Genomic DNA, 26,370 nt, shown 5'->3' with positions numbered 1-26,370 from the left:
GTATCTTCACTTCTACATTAAACCCTACCTACAACACACCTACCTGCAAACCACCATGTAACATATATGGACATCCAACGAATTTTAGCACCAAATATCAATCCACTTCCCCCGTAGGCCTCCACATCATAATCCCACCCACATTCCCATCCTCGCTCCCCAAAATCATACAAAACCTGCCCCTCAACTCAAACCCCAAGCTGCGATAAAGCTGTTCCCCATCGCCACTCGCCTCGAGTCCAACAACCACTCCCTCCTCCTGCGCCCGCCGCATCGCCTCCCCCATCAACCGCCTCCCAATGCCCCTGCGCCTCCAGTCCGCAGAGACAACCACGCTCTGTGCATGCCACCTCTCGCCATACAAGCGCTTCATCTCCGCCGACTCCCAGAACCGCACATTATCCTCCTCAACCGCCTTCTCAAACTCGGCCACTGCATCCGCATCCACCGACCGATCCGGCCGCACGAGAGTCTCAATCCACGTCCGGACGGTCACCCACCACCGGCGCAGCGTATTCCAGATGGAGCTCTGCGCCGCGATGAGGTCCCGTGCGGCCTTGTCCTCGCCCAGACGGATGAACTGCGCATACCCCACTGGTGTACCTGGGTCGGAGGCAGAGACGGCGACGAAGCCGATGCACCTGGGGTTATAGTAGCGGGCGCGCATCGACTGGGCGAAGCGACGGGTGAAGTCCGCTGGGTAGGTATGGCGGTGTGGGCTGAGGAATTGGCTGAGGGGCGTGTGGAAGTAGGCTGTGGAGGCGAGCTGGGCCATCTGCGGGATGTCCGGGGGTGTTATGCGGCGGATTTGGACTGTGTCGGGCATGTTGAGTTAGAATTTGTACTATATTTGGGATAGGTTTTCGTCGGTGGAGGTGTAGTGTTTGCTTTAGGGATATAGATAACGTAGATTAAAGCGGATATATGTATGTCTGTCGGTGACTGGATTGGGTTTGGTGCTATATAGTATGTAGTCCCTAGGCGAATAGAGTGAGTGGTCGATCTCTGTTGTCGTAGTCGAATACGAGGTTGCATAAATACGAACGCTTGTTCTTGATCAGATGGGCGCTTTTGAGTCATTGAGTACTCTTGCTTTAAGATTTCTTGGCTGTTGTCGCGCCCTATCTTTGACAATGCTTGATATTATACTAACATCGATGTATCTTGGTCCCTGGTTTTGGTTTTTTTTTTTTTTATATATATATATATTTATTATTATTATTTCTTCAGGGGTGTATACTTAGAGTACAAATAATTGCTTTTCCTGGCAAGCATAATTTCTCGTGCTTTACGTGTACATTTATTCAATATTCCCGGCATCTTGACACTATGTGTCCACGCACTGTTTTCATGCCATCTGTGAGATTTATAAATATAAATCAACCCGCTGCACTGAGTAATGGGGACGTGTTTGGACTGCAGTGGTCCCAATGATTGGAAGTCAGTTTCCCTGGAGTTTGGCCTTGCAAGCTAAATGGATTTGATCGCCGCCCTCGCAGACCTTGACCGGTAGAGGTCCGGCTGTGGCCAGTGGATAAAGAGCATGAAAAGGTATATCTAGAACTAGGGCTTCTATGGTTTTATATAGCAATAAAGATTCTAGGTAAGGAATATACTAAAAGGGTTTCTACATTTCACAGAAAACTACCATAACGTTACAACTAATCCTTTCTCCGTGATAGTATCCAGCCAATGAGCAATACTAAGACATTGTGACTCCTGATCATCATACTGCCTCCATATATCTCTCACAAACTGTACTGTTTCCTCCATTCGTCTGTGTGGTAGCGTCTGTTGGAGACTACTGAGTCGCGTTAGGACAAGATCTCTTGATCTGGATACCTCCATGGTTGACCGTGGAATGACTGAATCCGTGGTGTCTCTCATAATGAGTTCATGATCAATATTTACGGGAAACGTCAGATTCGGTAATTCAGGCGAAAATAGGTTGGTTTCCTGAATGGAAGAATCCGACATGGGGTCAGAGGATGGATACACGCCTTGAATATCACCATCCGCGTTGGGGATGCGCCCCGGTTCCAACATGGTTTCAAATCTGAGGCCCGTGGCTGCGGAGAGATACAACATCAAATGGATAGACCTCGAGCCCGATTGGGGAGGTATTTGATGGAGCAGGGCAACAAGGTCTAGGGTCAATGAAAGGAGATACGTCGCTCGAGATTGCTGGTTCTCGACTGTGTTGTCTGTTCCATCGGTAGGTAATATCCCTGAGAAGCCGTGATACGCTTCTCGTGATACCATCGGAAGATCACTGAACGCAAGGTGTAACTGTAACAAGGCGGCTTGTCGATATGCTTCTGCAGTTTGCAACAGATGACCGATGGGTGTATTGTCATCCCCCGTCTGGACGGGAAACCCTTGGATTTCGTCCATGAGAACCAGGGTTTCAAAATCCATAGCCAATAACTGTCTTTGTAAGTCGTGCGCGATAGATAAGTCACAGAGCATTTCGCTCGCCATGACAGTCGTGAAGCTCCCTGTGTTCTTGCTGTGGCGACTCATATTACAGCACAACGCCAAGACATGACCAAAAACATCAATAACCTCATTGGAAATGCCGGACCATGAGTTGGGTCTGGTCCCCAGGAGGCTTTGCTCTGGATCATTTGGTAATATCTCGGAGGAGGTACCATTCGCGTTGGAACCTGAAAGTTGCAGCCCTTGGTAAAGCCTAACATGGTAGTGTCGCCTCTTACTCTCCAATCTCAAAGGAACTGAACCGCGCCCCGCTGCGGCCAGGAGCATTTCCCAGTAACCCAAAGCTTGGCTAAAGTACGCATGTAATGCTGTGTCTGAGCAGGATAGTTGCGTTCCCCATATAGAAAGTAATTCGCGGGCAGACTCCAGCCATGGATAGTTTGATACGGTCGACGTGGTGCAATTCCACGAATTGCCTAATGTAAAAACCGCGTAGACAAGGTCAGACGTCACCTTTGGTGACTGTGAATTGCGCACTAGATAAATTGCCTCATCAATGGCCATCGCAGCCTGGGATCTCAGCGACCGCTCGATGTACCGAAACTGCGGCGTGCTGACCGAAAGGCGAGCGGCGGACATCGCTTGTATGGTATAGAAAACAGCCTTCGATGTGCTCCATGAGTTCCAAGCCAGTTGGCGATTGTAGCTAGTCTGTGAATCAAATGTAGACCACAGGGGGCAAACATGACAAAACCAATGTTCAATCAGTTCCGTTGGTAGATGGGCAGGAGCCTGTAAAATCTTCGAGCTCCGTGTGGTATTCACTCTATACTGTGAGTCAGGAATGCCAGATGCTGGGTTTACACTTGTGTCCCACGTATCACCGGCATCTGGACGCACGCCGGACTCAATGGCGGTAGTTTGAAGAGGTGTAGGAAGCCGAGGCAGCCAGGGAAGACTAGGGTCAACAGCCAAGTCATCAAGTCCGTCGTGTGAAGCATTCGGGGCGCTTGCAATATTGATGCCTTGGCTCATTTGGCTGCTATCATCATCTCCATTTGTTTGGTCTGCAGATAGCAGACTGTCAAGCCCCCTCGACTGATCGGCAGGTATTTCTCTTGAGCATGTCCTTTGAGACCGCTCGTACTTTGTTGACCAGCGCAATACCTGTTGAAACCCGGGACACGAGCACCCAATTTTTATGCAGTTTTGACACGCCGGACGGGTCTCATCGCACTTAATCTGTTGGAGTCAGAATTTCGAATAGCGAGCGCCTCTCGCGCCACTATCGTGACTCACCCGTCTACTCTTGCACCGCGAACAGCCCAGTCGAGATTTTGGCGCCTTGCTACGGGTTCGCTTGTTTATGCGGTTCATTGAGGTTCTTTTACCGACAGCCTCTCCCCGAGACAATCTAGTCCGGCTGATTCTGAAGATGTCGTCTTGACGATTGAAAAGCCCCGCACCCTTGCTTCGGCTTCGTGACTAGGCGCCACGTGACTACCGCATGTCAATTAATGTTCACTGATAACAACTGCACAGGCAGCCAGAACCGACTGCAGAAAGGGCCTATAGGCCTTAGCCAGTGTGGATACTTTGATTGGGCTATATAACACCCGTGGTGGGGTTGTTGCTGGGTGGTAGCTTCGAGGCCATTGTCTTGTACGCTATACCGACTCTACCATCCTAAAACCGTCCAAAAAACATAGATCTCTTTCGTCTTATGGTCTATCCTAAACGGCTTCAACACTCCCTATTTATGAACATGTTGCCAAGCATCAACCTGCCTCCTGCTAGCTAAACTTATGCTGTAACACACGCAGTTTGCTGAAATAAGGGTCCTTGTCCACATAGGTCCCCCTCAGCCATCTTGGCTTTCCTACATCAGCCATATCGAAGGCTCTTCGGGAGTGTAGTGTTCTTGTATTGTCAAATAATACACACTCTCCCGGCTTCATCTTGCGCTCGTACAGATACTCTGGGCGTTGTAAAAGAGTATTGAATTTGGAGGCCGCCTGATGCCATTCATCGACTTTGCTGTTCAATGCCGAAAGAGCAGGCTGATTTGTTGGGCTTTCATGGTTGGAAAAAGGTGCGAGAAATGGAGGGCCCCAGTTGATCTTCTGCAGGCTTTCGACAAGCGTGGCCGTCTTCCTCTCAGAAGCCGAACTCCCACCCTGGCGGCTGTCCATGGCCTCCAAATAGTCGCTGACATTTGTATATACCGTATTACTCACACGAAGGGGACCCAAGTCGATGACAGGCTTGGTGGTGTGATACACATTCGAATCTGGATGGTTGTAATGGTAGTTCACAGGGACCGTGGCAAGGGTGTTGAATGCGTCCTTGTCTGTGTGAAACAAGTCGACCGCCGCCTTGAACGCATCGGCAAACACGCTAGCTCCTCCAGAAGATGCAGACTGGATACAGTGAAGAAGTTGGACATGCGGTGGCTGCTGAAAGTAGAGCAAGTCGGTGTGGAACCCCAAATCATGCGAGGTGTAGGCGGCATTAATCGCCGCCGGAACAGTCCGCACTGTATTTAACAGATTAGTTGAGCACCGGGAGGAACGCTATAGAGACCTACCATCCCAAGTATGACCATAAAATGTATCCTTCACCGGTCCAATCCGAGTTGCAATGGTGGCGAGAGACTCTGTAAGACCGGGGACATTGGTAACAAAGGCTAGTCCTTCAGTACGTAGCTGACTGATGAGTTGATACAGCGTTTTATCGTCCTTCATGTAGGCGTCATAGTCGTAGTCTGGCAGGTTGAGAGGCTCTTTGCTCCACAGCACTGGGGGTGGGAAGGAATCTGCGTGAGACCCAGGAGCCCGGCCGGATTGCATCATCCTCCGCACGGCTTTCATACTCAGTGTTGTAATGTGTTCTTTCTTGTATCCAGGGACATCTTTCTCCCACGCGATTTTTACCGAGTCCGATGGAGAGTCAATCTCAACTGCTCTGGCATGGACATCAGCAGGTATGTCGGCAGCAGAAAATAATCTCTGTTTCGTGGACTCGTGCACGCATAATGGGCATGCGCATGAATCACGCAGTAGTACCGCCGAGAATTCAGCCAACTCGCCGTCTACCGGGATGGAAACCCTTGATGGCTGCCTTTCAATCGGATGTGCTGTCTGGACTTTGCCCACCACCTTTCCGGTATGTTTCCAGGAACAGGGTTGGTGAAGGTAGCCGTCAACCACTGGGCGACTTGGTCTTGATAGTGGCTTCGGCACAACCTGTCAGTCTTGTTCTCGCACACTGAGTGCTGAATGAAATCACCCACTCACATGCAGAGCGTCCGGTCTATAGTTCCCGGTGTTCACTAGCTGAGCTGGTGACAAGCGTCGTGACGTTGAGAGCAATCGGCGGCTCGATAATCTATCTCGCCCGCATCCAAGGACATTCTGAACTTGGAGTTTTCGAGCGGCTTGCATGTTAAGGAGGCACATCAGTGTAAAGACAGAAAGGATGATATGATCTGGAGCTGTTCTGGGTCAGATCTATGCGAGAGGTCATTCATTTATGTATTCACGGTCGCATACAGCCATCACTCCGAAGGTCATGGATAGATACATCTGGCTGGCTGGTGGCTCTAACCCGATTGGTAAAATCTGTACGAACCGCGGCATCTGGTACGTCTTCATTTTGTGGTAGTGTGCGTGATTGGAATGATGATGAACGATGCACTTGTTGGACAACAAGGAAGGCCATTAACTGGAGTGGTGACCCGTGACTCGCATCGTATATACTTTCCAAATGGAGTGCTCGGAACGGACTAGTGTCATTTTCGATATTCCCGCTAAACTGAATAAGGTAAATCAATACGCTTGAGCCAATGGCAGTGGCACACTGGCGTCTGCCAGTTTAGAACCGACCCACACTGGTGCACTTGTATACATCGTTGACAGCAGGTTCAGGTTGTTTAGCCAGTGGGTTTCGACCTATTTGAGGATCCATCAACGCCCTTTCCTGAGGCTATAAAACTTGAAATGTTTCTCTACTGCTGAGAAATCTCCCCAAGCCCTCTATCTCTTCGTCACAGAATCCAGCACAATGGTACCAGCGAAAACGGAGACGCTCGATATGGCCCTGAACACGGAGTCAGATGCCCTTAAGGAAAAGAAGAAGAAGACGCCTCTCCAGTTGATATCTCAAGGGGCTTGTCTTCCAGGTATTCCTAGACACCCGAACTTTACGGCCCATCGACAATGGTTACTGGAGCAAATGGCGCTGGCTTTCCGAGTCTTCGCAAGAAAAGACTATACGGACGGGATGGCCGGCCACATTTCGGTTCGGGACCCTGAGAATCCCCACACATTTTGGACAGTAAGGGCGATAGCAACCACTATAGTCACGGAGCAAACCAGCTAATGCTCTCAGAATCCATTGGCAGTGCACTTTGCCGTATTAAAGGCGAGCGACATGATTCTTGTAAACCATGAGGGCATGCCCATCGGTGGTACTGTCCCTTTCTCCAGCCCAACTATTATTCCCCTCTTAACCTTAGTTCTTAGGAAATATGAGTCGGCCAGTGAACGCTGCAGGCTTCCTTATACACAGTGCAGTACACAAGGCTCGGCCGGATGTCAACGTGGCATGTCATACTCATAGCCCCCATGGGATGGCATGGAGCGCTTTCGGACGACCTCTGGAGATGTTGACCCAGGATACTGCTTACCTCTATGGTGACGCGCAAGCAGTTTACAAAGTACTGAAATCTTCCTGGTTTCTCGTTCACCATACTAAATGATAATAGGATTTCGGGGGTGTTGTGCTTACTGAGGAAGAGGGCAATCGGATCGGTGCTGCTCTAGGTACATTGGCCATTCCCTGACGGTGTGCCACTTAGACTTACTAATGCTGTAATTGAATAGGACCGAAAGGCAAGGGCATGATACTGCAAAATCACGGCCTTCTGACAGTAGGATCCACAGTGTCGGAGGCATGCTTCTTGATGACCCTCATGGAGCGTGCTTGTCAGTGTCAGCTACTTGCCGAGGCTGCGGCGGCAAATGGACTTCAGAAAATTCTTATCCCTGACGAGAGCGCGAGATATACATTTGAAAACTCTAGCGACCCCGAAACGCTTTATTGGGAAGGACAGCCGGATCTAGAGTTCGAGGAATACATGAGCAAGGGCGAACATCGACGTTGAGATGATGCAAAGCCAAGAGCCATTCGTCAACAGTTTTATCTAGGATTCTATGCTTCATATCTCTGGTATATTCTGTTCATATCTATTGGTAAAGTTAGTACTATTTTATATTGTCTGAACCCTCGATTTAGTCCACCATGATTTTGGAAACTTCGTCAATCTCAGGAGCCTGTGGGGCATTGACCGATTTCCTATAACCACCCACTGGATGGTTCGATTATTTCTGATCTTCCTGGTTGAATATAGATACTAATGATTCTACTTGCTTCTTTACCTACGCTGTCCATTTTCAATCAGAGCATTTACTCAAAACAAAAGAGTTGCAGTTCTATACTATTGCGAAGAGATCTCAAGTCTAGATTTCAATCTTAAATTGGGCTCTTCGCAACCTTATCGGGGTTTTCCTTCGTGGTAAAACAGAACAAAAGATCGCCAAAGGCATAATTATCACGGAGATCATCGAGGGCCTCGTTGATCATTTTCTTTTTGTCCGCACTTAGATTTTCAGGGCCGGTAATTCTAGAGTTATTAGTTTATAATTCTAGAGAGGGAAAACTCAGAACATACTCGATATTGAACCCATCAATGCCTTTAGGAAAGTGATTTCCGGGGGTGATGGTACAGTTAAAATTGTCTTGGAATGCCTTTTTCACCCTGATGAAAGGATTAGTAACTAGAAATAGGTTTGTTGGGAGAATAGATAAATGGATCCAAACATACCTGTCCACCATGGGCTGGGCTGGCGCCACGTCGAATGGGTTTTCCGGGGTAGGGACTATGCCTCCGAATTGGAAGATCTTGTTGGTTAATAAGGAGAAATGGTAAATCAGTAAATCGTTAAGGTAGGTAGACTTACATATGTACTCATGGTTGCGGTGGTTGCGGTGGTTGATTTGGATTTCTGGAAATGTGCGTTTGAGCCATCTTAAGTATTTCAGACAAAGGAGGGGCATCCTTCTATGGCCCTATCGTAGCGCAGTGCTAGTACGTGGTCACATCCACACCCCATCGATTCAGCTGAAGGCAAGCTGAAAGGGTGTGCGGATCTCAGATCGGCAAGATAACTTACTCCTTCTGGCAGGTCGGTCTCGGTTCAGCTGCCAGAATAATTGAAGTTACTCCGTACGTGCCACAACCTCCGAACATCCACCCAACTTGAACGCGCACGGCGACAAGTTCCATTCTAGAAGTTGCAGGTGTAGCGAAGAGAGAATGGGGGTTCCCAGTGCTACCCTGTACAGAGCAGAACATGGAATGAGCCAGAGCAGTGTGAATGCTTCCAACAGCTATGGTGGCACGTATGCTACTCTCCCCAAGCGGACCCCGGGAATGAAAAAGTTGATCATACCTGGGCGAACTTCGAAACCCTCTTTCTTTCGTTTCGAAACTAGTACTGGATGTGATCCAGCTCAATTGCTATGAGAGCCAAAAAGGATCTGAAAGTCAGTAGGGCTTCTATAGCAGGTACTACCGGACTATGATGGCCCAAGAATCACTTTAAGGGCTACCTAGCATCTTAGCTGGCAATCTCATTGCTGGACAGATCATCCATCAACCTCAACCTTAAGATCAATGCCAAGACAAAGAGCGGTCATACCTCTCTGTGCCGATATATCTAGTGCTTAAAGTTCCTCGCAATTTCAGGACAAAGCAGTATCTATCGATCTATCAGAAGATAGATAAAAAAGAAAAACATACAACAGGAGGGATTCGCTGGTGGTCACCCACCCAACTATTAATCTCCCGGCGTGTGGCTTAAACGTGGCCATGGGAAAGTTGACCTGACTTTGTCATAGTTCAATACGCAGGGTGGCCACTTCCTCGACGAAGATATCAGCCGGTTCGATGCTGCATTTTTTAATATTAGTCCGGCTGAGGCCAAGGTAAGGATGCCTAGCCCATGGCCTATCACTATCACTACAACAATAAGAATATTAACATTTCGGAGGCAATGGACCCTCAGCTGAGGTTGCTACTCGAGGTTATCTATGAAGCATTTGAAAATGGTATGTTTGGTTTTGTCGATTCCATGAAAATGACGCCCCATGGCTGACATTCCAAGGCGGGTTTACGCTCGACCGGTTGAAGGGTGGTAACGCGTCTGTATATACTGCCCTGTATAACAAAGATTACGAGAAGATCTTCATGCGCGATCAGGAAGAGCTTCCTGAATCTTACATTGTTACAGGAAACGGAGAGGCTACGTACTCGAATCGCTTGTCGTACTTCTTTGACCTCAAGGGACCGTCGTTCCCGCTGGATACAGGGTGCAGTGGAAGCATGGCCACCCTACATAATGCGTGCTTCAGTATTTAATCTGGTGAAAGAGACCAATCTATTGTGGCGACGCGTTCCGTAAGATTCAGATGGGCAAGCATGCGGGCAAGCTTGTCCTTTCATATAGCGATAGCGACGTCATCAAGGTAAGACACAGATCCCGGTGGCACTACCATTATTCTCTGACTGATGACAATAGGTCGCTCCACCTCTGGTTACCACAAACTGCATTGAGAGCGGATAGGACTAAGTCTGTCTTCTGTTTATACAGTTAATGGGTCAATGTGATTTCGTGATGGGATGTAGATACGAGCAGGTGTTAAAATAAAAGCTATAGAGAACCAAAAAAGTAAAGAAAAGAAGATGAAACAAAAGAAAACCTCCAATGCGTAAGCCGATCCACGACTTTAAGTAGCCGCCGGATGGTTGGTATCACTCATTTATGCATCCTTTCCAATTCTCCATCGGTTTGTATCCGCTACTTCCGAATCCGAGCAGAGCTACTGTCTTCGAATCTGGTTATTGTCCTTTTCTTGGTTAGAAGTATGTATAGCTATTGAACTGTCGTTGTCTCCGATTTGCTTTTCTACTTTAGGGTATCTTCTGAAGCTAACCCTATCACTTCCGCGGATGGTTCATCCCCACCGAGGTACCACGCCTACCAAACTACAACGTTCTAAACTCAACGCAGAAAAGCGCAGCGGGTAATGGGTTGCGCGGGCTCCGTAGATGGTTTTTACCCATCATCCCGTCCGTTTTATCCGATGCCCCAAGCTCTTGGCCATTAGGCAGCAAAAATAATACCTGACGACTAGCTGAGTTGTGCATTTCATTGACATCATAACTTGATTCATACACTACTGGATTTATGCGAGATATACCTCCGATCGACCCGTCAGCTAGCTAGCTGCTACTTCGCACTGCCAAGCAGGAGCCACATCCCTAGTAGACGCACCAAAGGGCGAGAAGTATTAAACGCATCTTTTTTCCTCCGCACTTGTACCTCGAGTAGAAACACGTCGAATACCAAGAAAGGGAAATAGGTACAAACTCCCTTTCTCTTAAATATATTCTTGGCTAGTTCCACATCGTGGTGCACTAGAGAGTCGAGACTAGGGTGAGCATGCGCAGCCGAGTGTTACAGACCCTTTTCTAGCACACCTTATTGAAAGCAGATAAGGCAGGATTTCATATAATAACAACAGTCGATTACGGTATAGCTATTAACCAAAGAATTATTCTATATATTATGAATCTATAAGGACTAATGATGCCGAATCGCCCATATTAGTTATACAGGAGTCATATATGATAGTAGTAATATAATCAAGCGTATCAACGAACCAATAAATTTATACATAATAGCACTAATAAAAAGAAATTCATCTACAAGGGTTAGGATTGTGAAATAGTGTGATATAATATATTAACCTTCAAAATAGCAATTCCATACAAATAACCTGTATCCAGAAGGTATCCTGATGACGAACCATCTAGATACTAGAATCCGCTCCTACTTGCCTTTCAAATCACTCTGTTCGTCAGATATTTCCCCTTAACCCCTGGAGAAAGTGACGTTCCTCGTCAGTGACTCGCAAATTGTGCAGAATATCTTCACTCGAGGGTGATATATCTTCGGTTGCTGGTCGAGCTCTGTGTTTGCTGGCTTCTGATGGATGGGTCGCACTCTCTCTCCAGCTGTGGAAGAGGCGGCGCTCTTCTTCAGTCACCCGCAGATGATCTATGATATCCTTTCTTGTAGACTCAGGTAGTGTAGATCTATTCGATGTACTCGAGATGGCGGGACAGAAGTACCGGCTAGCCAAATGCTCGGAAGCACAGCCGCACAAGTCAACCCCTGCATCATCTCGGATTCCAGACCCTCCTGTCCTGGCTCGAGCCGATTCCTGTTTCCGGCCAGAGGAGGCAGATGCTATAGGTGCTTTAGGAACCTTGATTGAGTGTGGGACATGGCCGGGATCTTTGTTGAACGAGGGTAGCCGCGCTTGATTAGGAGTGTGGGATGTCATTTTGGAAGATGTTTTATCGTATTGGCAACGGGGAGATCTTCGTCTGCGGAGTAGAAACAATTTTCGATGAGCCAGTGGGACGCTCATAAATTTAAGCCCGTTAGAAGAAACCAATTGCCCAGATCATAGGTGTGAAACTGTTGATTGACATTTTGTGCGATCGAATAGTTGTGTCGGGCGAATCGCACTTCCCCGCTTCCCTTTCTGCCTGTGAGGCGCGTGTATCTAGCAAAAGAGTATATACATAAATTAAGATACAAGAACTGTGGACTCTTTAAACACATACTTTCGTTATTCTAGTCTTCATAGAAGACTTTACAACACTACCTATCATTAGAAGTTTTTTACATCATGGTCGTTCTCTCTACGGAATGGCTCGAGGTACATATTTCACCCATAACCTTCTCATTATTGCCTAGTTATTAATAAGCAGTAATGCAGCTTGAAGAAGCCCTCGGGAATCGCCCCCTTCTCAAAGGCTCTCCAGAAGAGATCAAGAAGCAGTACAGCGGTCTTATGACTTTCCTTGCAGCTAACCGCCCTCCGCCAGACCCATATGTATCCGCGAACGACATGACAATCGCTGGGGTCAAGTGTCGGGTATACACGCCCGGTTCGCCAGCAACCCCTCGGCCCGTCGGAATATACACCCATGGAGGTGGATTTGTTTGCGGTGATCTTGACTCTGAAGATGCGCTCTGTCGAGTGATCTCCAAGGCCGTAGACTGCATTCTCGTCAGTGTAGACTACCGACTTGGCCCTGAGCACAAGCTCCCGGCCATGCTCCAGGATACGCTAGCGGTATACCAATGGGTATGACTACTTTGCCACTGGAAAGGACTATTCTAACAAGATCTCCCCATTTGCGCAAACAGGTATGGGAAAACGCTTCCCAGCTCGGCGGCAATCCGGCCGCGTTCTTCTCCATCGGCGGGAGCGCCGGAGCGGGATTGGCTCTTGCTGTTGCGAATCATTATGCTCAGCGAGCTGACGGTAGGAAGTATATCAAAGGAGTTGTTGCACTAGTACCATTGGCGTTGCACTGGGATAATGTCCCTGCCGAGTATAAGGGCGACTACACGTCGTATGACGACAACGCAGACAATGTCCCCGTTATCGACAAGTCTACGATGGAATCGTTCTATCGTAAGTCATCACCCAAGAGCCTAATCCAGCCCTATTCAACAGCTTATACTTATATCAGAGGCTGTTGCGGCCGATCCAAATGATTCTAACATCTTCACTGCCTTGTCACCCCATCTTCCAAATTTTCCACCTACGTATATCTGTACCTGCGGAGCGGACCCCCTCCGCGATGATGGAACTATAATGGAAAAGTCTCTCAGGAAGTCTGGGTAGGTTTCATATTCCAGATGGTCTACCATCTGCGGATCTGTCTCGGGCATTTCTAACGGCGGCATCTCTTAGTGTTCCAACGAAGCTGTCAACATATCCAAATCTACCTCACTATTTTTGGATCTTCCCGGACCTGGAAGCTAGTGGAGGGTTCATCAATGATGTGATTTCCGGGACTAACTGGGTCATTTCGCAGTTCCCGACTTTGAATTAGATGATCGCGCTGGCTGGGTGGCCGTCATGGCTGTACAAATCAGTATCACCAAAGTCTCAGTAATTCACAAGAAGAATTTACAAAATAAGATATGTGAGCGTAAAGAACCGGCGTCAGCCTAATTTCATTCCTTTCAGAGTTGTATATGTTATTATAGGCGTAATACATTGCGTGTCCTACCGTCCTTGTTGGCCGCCAGGTGTTAGGACCTTCTGCTATATCTATGTTATTACTCGCACCCATGCTTACTAGTCGCTTTTTGTCAGATGAGTAAATCTATGTCCTTCGAGGTACTGCCCCTCAGGAAGCGATAAGTAGATTAACCCCAGGCCCATGGGAGGGTCAAATCGAATCTACTCCGCGTCGCACGGGGTGCGAGAAAAGTCAATCCCCACAGTGTCGTCGGTGCGAGTGTGCGAGTCGCACTCCCAAGCCGGGAAACGCAGATCCGCCCCGGATCTCAGGACATCGGAAAGCTCAACGAGCAAGAAAGACACTATATATTACAAGAGTAGTGTTGCTGCATCGCATTAATTTAAGAATACATTTCACATCCATTCCCATATCCCCCATTATCGCTTCTCATCTAGCAAGTTCTCATTACACAGCAAGCTACAACAACAACAACATGAACGGCACACAAACATCCAATGGCGTCCATCACGGCGTGTTACATCTGGATGCGCTGATTATTGGCTCGGGCTTCTCCGGCATATACCTCCTGCATAAGATACGCGACGAGCTGAAATTGAGCGTCAAGATATTTGAAGCCGAGTCGGATATTGGTGGAACGTGGAATAATAACCGCTATCCGGGTGCACGAGTGGACTGCCCAATTCCCTTGTATGCATATTCATCGCCTAAGATATGGCAGTCGTGGAATTGGACGGAGCTGTACCCCAATCAGAAGGAAATCAAGTCCTACTTTGACCATGTTGATCGCGTGCTGGATGTGCGGAAAGATTGTCTGTTTGAGTCAAGGGTCAATGAGGCCACGTTTGATGAGGTGGCTGGTCGATGGACGGTCCGGACAACGGATGGGAAGATGGCAACGGCGAAGTATCTGCTTGTGGCGGTGGGGTTTGCATCCAAGTCGTATCTGCCGGATTGGAAAGGGCTCGAATCGTTCCAGGGGACAATTTACCACTCAGCCCATTGGCCGGAAGCAGAAGAGGTCAATGTGAAAGGGAAGAAGGTGGCAGTCATCGGCACAGGCTCGACAGGCATCCAGATATTCCAAGAATGGGCCAAAGAGGCCGAGGAGGCGTTTCTCTTCCAAAGGACCCCGAATCTCTGTCTCCCGATGAGACAGCAGGAGTTACATGCTGGCTATCAGGTGAAAGATAAGGGGGACTATGCAGACTACTTGGCCGAGTGTGCGTTAACCTTTGCCGGGCTGGAGTATCAGCCCACTCTGACCAATACATTTGATGCATCTGAAGCGGAGAGGGAGGCGTTCTGGGAGAATCTCTATCAGTTGGGCGGGTTTAGGTTCTGGCAAAACAACTATCAGGACTTCCTGACTAGCCTTGACGCCAATCGCGAGGCATACAATTTCTGGGCTCGAAAGACCCGTGCGAGGATTCAGGACCCTAAGAAGCGGGACCTTCTGGCTCCGCTGGAGCCCCCGTACCCGTTTGGAACGAAGAGGCCATCCCTTGAACAGGACTTCTACGAGCAGTTCAACAAGTCGAATGTCCATATCGTTGACACAAAGAGCCAGCCCATTGTTGGTGTGACGCCTACCGGCATTGTCACCGCTAATGGAAAGGTCCACGAAGTCGATATTATCGCGGTGGCAACGGGCTTTGATGCAGTAACTGGTGGCTTACTGCGCCTAGGTCTCAAAGACGTGAACGGTGTCGGCCTCGACGAACGCTGGAAGGATGGCATGTCCACCTATCTCGGCATGGCCATTAGCGGGTTCCCAAACATGTTCCTCCCATACAGCCTCCAGGCGCCCACCGCTTTCGCCAATGGACCGACGCTAATTGAACTCCAGGGGGACTGGATCACATCCCTGATCAGCAAGATGGAGACGGAAAACGTCGGAAGTGTCACGGCTACCCCTCAGGCAGAGAGTGCTTGGAATGACGAGGTTAATATGATTACCAACATGACGCTTTTGCCGTTAACTGATTCGTGGTACATGGGATCCAACATACCGGGCAAGCCCGTTCAATCGTTGAACTATCTTGGTGGTCTTCCAACCTATCGTGAGAGATGTGCGAAGGTTCTTGATGAGGATTTCTTCGGTTTTTCGAAAGCATGATGTAGTAGAATTGCTTTTTCAAGTACATGTAAATATGATATCTCCTCTGCAATGCTTGATGTATACTGATATTCCGATTGGACTACCTAGTTCCCAAGTAAAACATTTATAATTTACATCTGTATTCATTTCTTTCATATGATGACTTTGTCCATCGAAGGACATCTGTGTATAAACTGAAACGCTCCAATCCCCGTGAAACATACCATATTGCGCCGGCCCAAATAGCATAAAAACAGAAAACAAGCCGAAAGCCTCCTGTCAAGGACTAAATGGACAATACGGGTAGTGGGTTATCAGGAGGAAGCGTGAAATAAGAAGGTGATGTCACATTCTCGGATGCCATGTCTTCTTCTAAGGCGGGAAATAAAGAGAAGAAAGCCTTGCACATCTTCCATTTCGAAAGGTCTACCAAGTGCAGACTGAAGGCCTCAGAAAAGGAATATAATGCATTCCCAGGGTTAATCTCATAGGCATTACTGATTGAATGGGGCCACGATAATCGGAAGCAGGAGGCAAAGTACTTGAAGAATCTGTCTGTAAGTATCTCGCAATTTGAGAACACTAGGCGTTCGCGGAAGCCAGGCCTAAGTATGCCAGGACCAGTTAGTTCTTCGAAACAGAAATTATTGAATCGAAGATAGGGGTCATATATATGTACCAAGCGAAATAGTCCGCAGTGGGGTTGTGCGGAAGGTGAAGCTGTGAAGGCCTTTGTGGATGATTAGCATAACATGCATTCAGCGATGATCAGGCGAATACAAACCTTGGTCGATACCACGGCGGAAGCCCTTCAAAATTATTTTGATAGACCATTGCCTGGAAGAAGGTCAATATACAGGTGTGTCACTTGTCCAGTAGCTCATACCACGAGCATCTTGAGGATGGTGCTGAGCATTGTCAGACGTGTGAGGACCCCGCTTTGTATGAAGATCCGCTCATCAATTTGGCTAATAATTTTCCACAGCGGGCACGAATACGCCCTATCCTCTATAAAGTGCCAGCCTTCAAGGACCCCGCGGATCATGGCGTCTTGGTTTAGTTTGTCATCGGAGCAAATGTCTAGGATGCTCAATCCCGACCATTGCGCGAGAACTTCGTCGGAGAATTCAAGTATCATGCAACTGCCGCTATCCTGGAGCGATGGGAAAATGGTTGGCCAGGTGGTCGAGTGTCCGTTCCCCAAAGTCCCTAGGGCTTTCCTGAAAGGGGCGACTGTTTCTGAATCGAAAGGAGCAGCTGATGGTCGTGAGGCCAACATTGTGCATGGCTCATCGTGTAAGGACGAATGGAGATCGGATGGGGGCAATGAGTCTTCTGGAGACATGGTCACGGGCGGTAACCCTAGATCGAGTCTGTCAGAGTCAGAAGACGCTCATTATTGGGCAAGGGAAAGGCCACAGTACCGAGTCTGAGATTGCAGTAAAAGATGTAGTGCAGTGACTTGGCTTTGAAGATTCTTTAGGCTCTCTTTTTCCTTTTCCTGCTTTTCTCGTTTGGATACCCTGTCCTTGTAACGCTTACGCTCTCGTTGCGCCGGGGTCAACACACGACCGGAGGTCCACGGTTTAGTGGGTACCGATCGGTCTGACGATAATCGTGTAGCCATTGGAATCAACCTGCCTTAAACTTGTGGACAATCGCGGGAAATTTCCAACGTGTAGAGGATGTCGCAAAGGAACGAGCAATAGAGGGGCTGGCGTGGGACGTCAGAGATGGACCACAGACAATCTACACCACGAATTCGTTCCCCCGCACTTGTTCCCCAGGCTTCTGAAGCTTCGTTTTGCCCCCGACTAGGACGCTTTGGGATAGACCGAGGTACTAAAGGTCGACTCAATCTTGGCTCACCAAAGAGTGTGGATTTTCCGCGGGACCCGGCGGAGCCGGTGCGAATTACGACGGGATGATTGGGCCCTCCGCAGATCGATGGATCAACATCTGGGGTGTGCGAATCGCACAAGTGATAGAGAAATGATCGGCAGTGAGAACCCTCCCTCCCGAGGAAATAGTATATTATATATAGAATACCAGATCGCTTTCCAGTGCCAGCTTCTTGTTCATGCTAAACTACACTTTCAGTGACATAGTCTCGGAAAGCCACAGCAATCGCATTTGTGGAAGTCAATTCTCAGCAAATTGTCAGAATCATCATGTCGTCTTCAGTCGAAATTCCTAAGAAGCACAAGGCGGCAGTCTATGACAAGCCTGGATCTATATCAACCAGTGTGAAACTGGTGGAAACGCCAGAGCCGGGATTCGGCCAGGTTCTGATTAATCTGTGAGTGTTGCCAATGTTACCACCTCGGTTGACCACTAATCTGTGCATGGAACAGGACTCATTCCGGAGTCTGTCACTCCGATTTAGGTGTCATGACAAATTCCGTGAGTACATGCATCGTATATCACCCACAGGAATGCATCTGACACATTGCCAAACTGCAGTGGAAGCCGCTGCCGTTCCCAACTCAGGAAGGGCAGGTTGGAGGCCACGAGGGTGTTGGTGTGGTCGTGAAACTTGGACCTGGATGCGATAATTCACAAGTCAAAGTAGGGGATCGTGTTGGAGTCAAATGGGTTGCCGCTGTGTGTGGAACATGCTGTGCGTCGACACCATAATTACACCAACCTAGAACTAAATACTAATGGAAAGCTCCAAGTGCCTTGCCTTTCGGGGTCTGACGGCCTTTGCCTGAATGGAAAGATATCAGGCTATTATACCCCTGGTACCTTTCAGGAGTACGTTCTGGGGCCCATCGATTATGTGACCCCAATTCCAGAAAGTGTCCCGTCCGAACTAGCAGCACCTATGCTTTGCGCCGGTGTAACGGTGTATGCGGCCCTCAAACGCAGCAAGGCGCAATCTGGTGACTTCGTCGTTATTTCAGGGGCGGGAGGTGGTCTTGGACATCTTGCCACACAGATTGGAAGTCGTGGCCTTGGGTTTCGCATAATTGGAGTCGATCATGGCAGCAAAGCCGACTTGGTGAAAGAGAACGGTGCAGAAGCTTTCGTGGATATAACCCAGTTTCCGAAGGACGATAATGGCGCCGCCATTGCAGAGCATGTCAAATCTCTGACCAACGGCCATGGTGCCCATGCCGTAATTGTCTGCACGGCATCCAATATTGCCTATGCGCAAGCAATTCCTATGCTCCGCTTTAATGGCTCCCTGATCTGTGTAGGCGTTCCTGAGGGCGACTTGGTGCCCATTGCCACAGCAAGCCCGGGCCCTCTTGTGCTTAAGCAGATCTCAATCGAGGGATCCGCGGTTGGAAATCGACGAGACGCCCTTGAGGTCTTAGACTTTGTTGCCCGCGGCATCATCAAACCTCATGTTCGAACGGAGAAGCTGGAGAAACTAACAAGCATTTTTGAGGAGATGCACTGTGGTAAGCTCAACGGACGAGTGGTTATAGACCTATCTTAAGACCTCTGGGTGGACAAGTGGCCTGTCGCCACGACCTTTTCCTTTTCATATCCTCTGATAACTATTTGATTTTGTTTGGCTTCAGTCAGATCCAATATCATTTGTATGAATTATCAGCACAATACACTCTGTTAGGGTTAGCGGGGTTAGTTTAAACCGCGGCTTATCCGCTAGCTTATCCGAGCGGCCCTCCTGTTGTATATTTTTGTTTGCCTTTATTATTTTATTTTGATTTTGATGTTTTTAGTTTAGACTATTCAATTATCACATTGCTTTAAGTAGAGTTATAGTTGTGATAACTTAAAACGGAAAAGGCATTATGCCAGGCTTGTATCGTTGACTGCCATATATACCAACAGGGAGTCCCTGTTGGTATATATATAATTAAATCTATATTAAATTATCTAGTTTATCTAGCTTATTTAATTTATTTATATTTTAAATAGAATTATCTAGTTTATCTATACTTACTCTATAATTTAATATTATTTATTTATAAAGTAGCGAGTTCCAGAGGGCGCTACTATTCTTTAGCTAAGCTTATATAATTAGCTTAAGTACGGTTGAGTGGATGGGAAGCCCTGTTCTCTATACCCTATGGTCGTATGTACTAGCTTGTCCTAAGTTAAGGATTATATAGAGGTATTATGGACATCCATCTGGCAGCCCGGTGTGGTCTATTCGTCTCCACTTCAGTCTGTTGCCCCAGAGGTCCACCTTTCTGATCAAGCGAAGAGTATCACCTATCCGTTAAGGTCCTGATGACCAAATACGCGTTATATACTGATTGATGCGCGTTCAGCAGACCCTACTTCTTTTACTTCTGGCATTCCAGAGCTTGTACCTGGTAATAATCTTTTTCACAACAGCTGTCGCACTCAACGACGGTATTAGTGGCTACTCATGTTTGGACTTCTCTGTCTGTATGTCTATTGGTTGCTCGGCAGGCGTACCGTACAATATAGTGGAATATGTAGTCGCTGATGCGTTTTTACATGGAAATTGACAACTGCGATATGAAATGCCCACCAGTCTGGATAAAAAAAATGTTCCCTGTTCTCTGATGTATTGGACGTCATTGTGCGTCTGTGGGGAAGAGAGAACCGTTCCCCCCGTTCTGGACATCAGTTAAAAACATGCCCACCTTGTGATATTGGCGATGTAGGGAAGCGATCATCAGCTTCAAACAGAACCATGCATATCAAGCCTACAGAGTGGTATCACACCATGCACTGATGTGACTCGGAGCCCTTAATCCCTTCTTCCCAGGTTGTCGATGCTTCAGGAAACGTGTGGCCTTAGCCTCACACGTCTGAGATTATCTCCGGAGGTGAATTCTCCCGGCAGACAAAGAAGATGATTGAACCATGTAGCGCTATAGGTTTGGTGCAGCTGAGCGGGAATGGTAGTACAGGTAGCTTTTGAATTAAAAGCTGTTCAAGACATCAGGAAAAAAGAAATTGATGCACTACAGAATCAGATCGAGGAGAATGATGATAACGGGAAGAAGCAATATGAATAAGAGCGGCTTTGACGAAAGCCTGAAAGAATGACCAAGGGGGCAGAACTAGAGCATCTCCAGAAGCTCCGAGAGGAAGCCGAGGAGCAACGGTGCAAACAGGAGGCCCGGAAACCGAGTATGATGGGGGCTTGCTGCATGGGGTTCCGGTGGACCAAGCAGGCTCAGGGATATCAGTGTGCTAGAGTCTAGTATATTGTTTCGAATACGCAATTGGGATTGTAAAAATTGATTTCTTGTCCGGCTTGCCAATTCCTGGATTAAGGACCCGCATCATTCGCGGCATTTGTGACATCCCCTGCATGTACTGGTTCTTATTGATAGTTCAACTAAGGCCAGAGAAGATCTCCAAGACTGTCTCTTCATGTGACAGTATCAGTTCATTGGAATGTCGCTCTAACAACCCTGCTTGACTATAACTCACGATGCTCTACAAGGTGTTTTGGCCGCTTAAAGACTGCTTTAGTCAGGCTAGTAGGCTTTAGTGTGGTCTGGCATAATCAGAGATACTGTTACTGGTAAAGTAGCTCGAAAGGTAGCTCTAGAAAAGGGCTCTCCTGTCTCGCCATCTTGACTCCTATCCTATTGAGCATACGAAGACACATGTAGATCATTGTACTAAAGAGCCACTCCCTGACTGCAAGTCGTACATAAATGCCTCAACTCGCAAGGTAGACATGCATCTACCATGGCTATATCGCTCCTTTCTAAGATACGGATGAGTACTACTCCTAAACGGCTACGGAATGGTCACCGCACAGACCGACAGTTTTCACTCAATATCAGCCGAAGTTCGTAAGTGACCGGCGTGTTTAACGTTGACAGGATTATAATAACGTAGGACGTTCATCTCAACAGCTATTACTACACAAGGTGCTATATGCCGATGAAACCAGAGGCCACGGTCAGGTACATACGTCCAGCGATATCTTTTTAGGCCATTTGAATTCATACCGGCAATGCTCTCAATCTCTTTAAGAGCGATGATCAAACAATTACCGTGGGATAGGGATTTAATGTGAGTTGGGAGCCAGTGAATCAATAGAAATTAATCAACGTCAGAGACCCCTCTGGTTTCGGATGTAAGCTCGCTACTATGCGCGCGACTCACGAAGGCGCATAACCCCTTTGGCGGTGGAGATAACTGCGGTGAATACACTGGATATGGAGATTCCCCTGATTCTTGATGTTAGTTTATCAATCTCTTTGCATCCTAAGTGGGGTGGATGTCTCTACATGAAACGACTCAACCCTAACGTTTCCCGATTCGGGTCATGATAGACGTGGCTCGCTCCTTAATCGGGAAATTTCCCGCACTGGATCTCATCGAGTACGTCAACCAGATCCTCAATCGTACAATTTCTCGTTCATATAAGCCGAAGATCTTCTCCAGGAGGATGTCCGGCCAATCCTCCAGGACAGGGATACTATTCCCTGTTAACGTAGTCGTTCGGACAAAGACGCGCATGCGAACCGGTCGATCTTCCGGACTGGCTCCGTTGAAGACTTTATATTTACTGTATAACAGTGACCGGCTGTGCTGGCGGTTCTGTCTTCATCTGAGTATCTGCTAATTTAACCTCATTGTCACCAGACGTATATAACCATCACCGCAAAAACATGCGTCCCTCAACCCTGGCCGTAGGGACAATCGCATCCCTAGCGACCATCATCCAGGCCTTCACGCACCCCGGCCTCCTGCACACAAACTCCGACTTCGAGCGCATCAAAACCAAAGTCCAATCCAACGCCGAACCCTGGCTAACAGGCTGGTACAAACTAACCAACAGCTCCTTCGCCAAAACCTCCTACACCCCACGCCCCCAAGAAACCATCTACCGGGGTAAAGACGGCACGCACGCGGAAAACTACCCCAACCTGTACAAAGACATCGCGGCGGCCTACGCGCTAGCCATCGAATGGAAAGTCACCGACGACAAAGCCTACGCCGACGCCGCCGTCTCCATCTTGGACGCCTGGGCCACAACGCTGAAAGGCATCTCGGGAAACTCCGACAAGTTCCTCGCGGCGGGAATCTACGGCTACGAGTTCGCCAACGCCGCCGAGATCATGCGCGACTACGACGGCTGGGATAAGACGAAGTTGGCCGCGTTCCAAGAGATGATGGTCTCGGTGTTCTATCCCATGAATCATGATTTCTTTGTCCGGCATAACGACGCCAAGATTGACCATTACTGGGCGAACTGGGATCTGTGTAACGTGGCTTCGATGCTCTCGATTGGTGTGCTGGCCGATAATGAGACCATGTATCAGGAGGCGGTGGACTATTTTAAGAATGGGACGGGCAACGGTGCCATTGAGAAGATGGTCTGGAAGTTGTATGATGTTGAGGGTCAGGTTCTGGGCCAGGGCCAGGAGGCCGGGCGGGATCAGGGCCATTCTATGCTGGACTTCGCGCTGTTAGGGGCTATCGCTCAGGCGGCGTTTAATCAGGGGGAGGATTTATTTGCTTATGCTGATAATCGCATTTTGGCGGGGTAGGTGTTTTTCCTGCTTTCCTTTCCGTTCTTTTGTCCTCTTGATTCTTGGCTTTGGGGATGGACTTGTTGCTGACGTTTGCCAGGGCGGAGTATGTGGCCAAGTATAACCTCGGCGAAGACGTTCCCTATACGACGTACCAGAATAGCGATGTCACGCAAACGGTTATCAGCGAGAACTCCCGCGGCGATGTGCGTCCTATCTGGGAGCTTCTGTACAACCACTATGGGGTTCTCAAGAAGCTGAATGTGACTTGGACGAAGAAGTATCGTGGTATGGTGGTTGAGAAGGGTGAGGGAGCTGAGGGTGGTGGTGGTTATTATGGGAGTACAAGTGGTGGGTTTGATCAGTTGGGATATGGGACATTGCTGTATAGTCTTTAGATTGGTGGTGTTCTGTTGCTTGGATTTGTTCAAAGGGCTGTGGATGAGTCGTTGTCATGGATATGATGTAGATGGAGCCATATTTTACCTTGAGTCTTCCATACCATACTATAAGTATAGTCTACCTACTACTCTCATACTCGTTAAACGCAAAAGTCTATCTGGATAGAACCCCCTCAGTATGAAGGAACGGCCACCATAACGACCCCTCATAACCATCCACCACACCGAACAACCATACCAAACCAGAACAAAAGCAACTATAAGCCCATCCCACCAACGAAGACTACCCCAGAAAGCCACAACCCAATCTACGCCGAGCCATGCATCGACCAAACCACGAGACCCAAATCTCCATCCTGCATAGGATCTCATCTCGCCCTAGGATTTCAATATCGACCGTCCCAGTATACACATAGTAATCAGACGGCACTGACCGGATCCCTCCCGGAAGCCATGCGACAGGGGATTTGAATACAGCCCGCTAGAGGTGATACCTACACGGTGGCTGCATGGCCATAATCAAATGACGCCTTTCTCGTGTCGGTGGGTGTACGCTGAGCTGGAGCTGTAGATGTACTCGGTCTGTAGTCGTGTTTGTCTTTGATCTTGTTCTCATCGGGTCGACTAGATTAGGTGGTTGAGATGAGAACTGGTCGGATGGTGAGCTGGACGGCCGTTGATGCGGGTTGTTTTAAAGAGGTCTGGAGAGGGAATGAGATGCCTGTTTGGGGTGAGTGGTCCGGCTTGTGGTTTTGGCCATGGTGAGGAGGTTTGTTGGGTGTTTTCTGTTCATGTAGTTTATGGTTTGGTGTCGTGTTTGTAGTTAGCTATATTCTGGGTCAGGTTAGGTTTCAAGGGGACTTTGACATGTTGCGGGGAGTATGAGTTCGCTCGGTAAGTCAGTATTGTAGGGATGAATTCAGCATGGTTTCCTGGTTACAATCGGGTCGAGGGATAGAAGACTACCTTTATATTGGTCTTTTGTCTATTTGGAAATATGTTGACGTTAACTACATATATACAGCACAGTGGCTGTCGCGCGTCATTGGGCCATAGGTACCCTAAACACTGACAACGTATTCAATGCAACCAGTCCAGTCAGGAATAGCAAGCAGCACGATGACATAGTAGACCGAATACATCATTGCATAGAATCAAGAATCAGAATCTTAACCAAGCATTTAACCCCAGGGCCAACGGAGAAGCATCACAGGGACATGATTAAGCAATCAATCACAACTCACCAAAAGCCCTCGTGCGACATACTTTCGCGGCATAATCCAACGACAAACAATCCCAGCGACTGTGAATATAATTAAATCATCCATAGCAACTATCCAGTCATCTTCAGCACAAAACCAGAATTAAATAGCGCAATGACCACATGTACCGGTATAACAAGGTATACCAACTACACTACATTAGATGAGACGGAGCACATCACACCGAGCGAAGTACGCGCGACATCCCACGCAGTAGCCTGGTTCTGCATAACATCAAGTCTCACTTACATGGGCTGCCCAATACAGATACATTCGCGCACAGCCTTGCCGTAAATTAATATTGATTGCTTACAAGCGAAGGGCATTGGCGGGCTAGGACAGCCGGAGTTAAGTGTACCTGTATGCGAATATCTCCAGTCAGTGCTGGGTGATATCGGGCTTACTCCGGCAGTCCGGCTATAGGTATCGGTAATACACGTTGCTCTTTTTTTTTTTTTTTTTTTTTTTTTTTTTTTTTTTTTTTTTTTTTTTTTTTTTTTTTTTTTTTTTTTTTTTACTTTTTTGGGAATGTACTTAAGTACATGTATGTATGTGCATTGTATGTATGACTGCATGGGTAGATGCATTAGCTGCGTTGTGGCAAGCCTCCTGGCTGTTTGTCTCTTGTTAGCTAGACCGGGGAAGATGTAGGTGGGAGTATCCAATGAATGTGGTCCGTGGCTGCAGGGACCTATATTGGCGTGTGCGTTTTCTTGTCCAAGGTTTGGAGTATTTACGATCACAGTTTGGTTCGTGGGTAGGATAGTAAATATATCTATATTATTTTTTTTTTATGCAACGATACGTATTCTTTTTCTTTTTTTTTAATTAAAAAAAGATCTCGGCGGGAGCTTCCCCATATTCGACGTCTTTCTGCACTGCCTTATTAACTCGCCAGAAACTAGGCTCAGAAGAGAAGACGGAGAGACGACTTGCTTCAGTTTTAGCGGACGGACGGGATCAACAAGGCTCAGCCGCAGATTAACTCCACAACTTCACATCAGTGGGCTTTCTTATTCGTAGACTCCATGGAATGGTGTGCGTGGTCCGGCCGCTAAATGTGATTAGATATCTGTAAGTGCGGCAGCACCAGGAACGGTTCAAAGTGGGATTGTATGGTAACTCTCGGTTTAATAGTTACAATACTTAAGGGCAGGGAATCGTGACGACTGCAGCCTGGGTGAACTAAATGGACTGCTGTTACCAATCATACAGTAGTGACTGGGCGCTAAGAGGCTGGGGGCTCCACTGAGAAGCGGCCGCTAATATTCTGAGCTGTGGTGGTCCAGATTCCTTGAGGTATTTCTCATTGCGAAAAGGACCGCGCCCTTTTCAGAAATTAAATGTCAGATATGAGATCCCAGATGACTGTATAGTTGTGTGTACGGAGTAGAGAGGGGTGTTTGGGAACCAGGTACTCCGTACCGCATACCAGATACTACTCCGTACTTTGCAAAGGAATCCTGCCTCCTGCACAGGAAAACGACACGAGATAATTTCACTGGTGGCAGGTATTCTTAGC

The 26,370-nt window shown here is 47.9% G+C and overlaps 11 protein-coding genes across 11 annotated transcripts; 6 read left to right on the top strand and 5 right to left on the bottom strand.

Annotated features, from left to right (window-relative positions):
* Nucleotides 1–4: 4 nt before the first annotated feature.
* BDV37DRAFT_291396 (GNAT family N-acetyltransferase) lies at nucleotides 5–906 on the bottom strand. The gene has a single exon (XM_032088926.1). The coding sequence runs from the start codon at nucleotides 824–826 to the stop codon at nucleotides 98–100; it is 729 nt and encodes a 242-aa protein (XP_031935429.1). The 5' UTR covers nucleotides 827–906; the 3' UTR covers nucleotides 5–97.
* A 738-nt stretch (nucleotides 907–1,644) lies between these two features.
* On the bottom strand, nucleotides 1,645–3,816 carry BDV37DRAFT_276393 (Zn(II)2Cys6 transcription factor; the record flags this gene model as incomplete). Its single annotated transcript, XM_032085554.1, has 6 exons — nucleotides 1,645–1,880; nucleotides 2,013–3,150; nucleotides 3,184–3,231; nucleotides 3,265–3,556; nucleotides 3,587–3,681; nucleotides 3,739–3,816. 6 exons carry the CDS (start codon nucleotides 3,814–3,816, stop codon nucleotides 1,645–1,647), a joined length of 1,887 nt encoding a protein of 628 aa, XP_031935428.1.
* Nucleotides 3,817–3,891: 75 nt separating this feature from the next.
* On the bottom strand, nucleotides 3,892–5,882 carry BDV37DRAFT_291392 (Clavaminate synthase-like protein; the record flags this gene model as incomplete). Its single annotated transcript, XM_032088925.1, has 3 exons — nucleotides 3,892–4,975; nucleotides 5,027–5,555; nucleotides 5,736–5,882. 3 exons carry the CDS (start codon nucleotides 5,880–5,882, stop codon nucleotides 4,233–4,235), a joined length of 1,419 nt encoding a protein of 472 aa, XP_031935427.1. The 3' UTR covers nucleotides 3,892–4,232.
* Nucleotides 5,883–6,501: 619 nt separating this feature from the next.
* BDV37DRAFT_276391 (arad-like aldolase/epimerase) lies at nucleotides 6,502–7,603 on the top strand (the record flags this gene model as incomplete). Its single annotated transcript, XM_032085553.1, has 5 exons — nucleotides 6,502–6,774; nucleotides 6,829–6,907; nucleotides 6,963–7,156; nucleotides 7,205–7,262; nucleotides 7,323–7,603. 5 exons carry the CDS (start codon nucleotides 6,502–6,504, stop codon nucleotides 7,601–7,603), a joined length of 885 nt encoding a protein of 294 aa, XP_031935426.1.
* A 1,900-nt stretch (nucleotides 7,604–9,503) lies between these two features.
* BDV37DRAFT_288817 (uncharacterized protein) lies at nucleotides 9,504–10,124 on the top strand (the record flags this gene model as incomplete). The annotated part of the gene is made up of 4 exons (XM_032088332.1): nucleotides 9,504–9,609; nucleotides 9,666–9,870; nucleotides 9,933–10,026; nucleotides 10,080–10,124. The coding sequence occupies 4 exons, from the start codon at nucleotides 9,504–9,506 to the stop codon at nucleotides 10,122–10,124; spliced, it is 450 nt and encodes a 149-aa protein (XP_031935425.1).
* Nucleotides 10,125–11,421: 1,297 nt separating this feature from the next.
* BDV37DRAFT_288816 (uncharacterized protein) lies at nucleotides 11,422–11,910 on the bottom strand (the record flags this gene model as incomplete). The annotated part of the gene is made up of 1 exon (XM_032088331.1): nucleotides 11,422–11,910. The coding sequence occupies one exon, from the start codon at nucleotides 11,908–11,910 to the stop codon at nucleotides 11,422–11,424; it is 489 nt and encodes a 162-aa protein (XP_031935424.1).
* Nucleotides 11,911–12,261: 351 nt separating this feature from the next.
* BDV37DRAFT_291390 (alpha/beta hydrolase) lies at nucleotides 12,262–13,480 on the top strand (the record flags this gene model as incomplete). Its single annotated transcript, XM_032088924.1, has 5 exons — nucleotides 12,262–12,291; nucleotides 12,352–12,723; nucleotides 12,786–13,056; nucleotides 13,115–13,265; nucleotides 13,339–13,480. 5 exons carry the CDS (start codon nucleotides 12,262–12,264, stop codon nucleotides 13,478–13,480), a joined length of 966 nt encoding a protein of 321 aa, XP_031935423.1.
* Nucleotides 13,481–14,108: 628 nt separating this feature from the next.
* On the top strand, nucleotides 14,109–15,752 carry BDV37DRAFT_291389 (flavin-containing monooxygenase; the record flags this gene model as incomplete). Its single annotated transcript, XM_032088923.1, has 1 exon — nucleotides 14,109–15,752. One exon carries the CDS (start codon nucleotides 14,109–14,111, stop codon nucleotides 15,750–15,752), a length of 1,644 nt encoding a protein of 547 aa, XP_031935422.1.
* A 159-nt stretch (nucleotides 15,753–15,911) lies between these two features.
* Nucleotides 15,912–17,466, bottom strand: BDV37DRAFT_41181 (DUF3425 domain-containing protein). The gene is made up of 5 exons (XM_032090596.1): nucleotides 17,159–17,466; nucleotides 16,621–17,107; nucleotides 16,519–16,571; nucleotides 16,414–16,464; nucleotides 15,912–16,339 (listed from the first exon to the last, which is right to left on the bottom strand). The coding sequence occupies exons 1-5, from the start codon at nucleotides 17,359–17,361 to the stop codon at nucleotides 16,021–16,023; spliced, it is 1,113 nt and encodes a 370-aa protein (XP_031935421.1). The 5' UTR covers nucleotides 17,362–17,466; the 3' UTR covers nucleotides 15,912–16,020.
* A 278-nt stretch (nucleotides 17,467–17,744) lies between these two features.
* Nucleotides 17,745–19,182, top strand: BDV37DRAFT_291387 (zinc-dependent alcohol dehydrogenase; the record flags this gene model as incomplete). Its single annotated transcript, XM_032088922.1, has 4 exons — nucleotides 17,745–18,033; nucleotides 18,089–18,137; nucleotides 18,198–18,354; nucleotides 18,413–19,182. Exons 1-4 carry the CDS (start codon nucleotides 17,906–17,908, stop codon nucleotides 19,180–19,182), a joined length of 1,104 nt encoding a protein of 367 aa, XP_031935420.1. The 5' UTR covers nucleotides 17,745–17,905.
* Nucleotides 19,183–22,321: 3,139 nt separating this feature from the next.
* On the top strand, nucleotides 22,322–23,583 carry BDV37DRAFT_288811 (putative GPI anchored protein; the record flags this gene model as incomplete). The annotated part of the gene is made up of 2 exons (XM_032088330.1): nucleotides 22,322–23,199; nucleotides 23,286–23,583. The coding sequence occupies 2 exons, from the start codon at nucleotides 22,322–22,324 to the stop codon at nucleotides 23,581–23,583; spliced, it is 1,176 nt and encodes a 391-aa protein (XP_031935419.1).
* Nucleotides 23,584–26,370: the final 2,787 nt, after the last annotated feature.

This window comes from Aspergillus pseudonomiae (assembly GCF_009193645.1).
Source record: "Aspergillus pseudonomiae strain CBS 119388 unplaced genomic scaffold BDV37scaffold_130, whole genome shotgun sequence".
NCBI lineage: Eukaryota > Fungi > Ascomycota > Eurotiomycetes > Eurotiales > Aspergillaceae > Aspergillus > Aspergillus pseudonomiae.
This window is presented reverse-complemented; position numbering and strand designations above follow the sequence as displayed.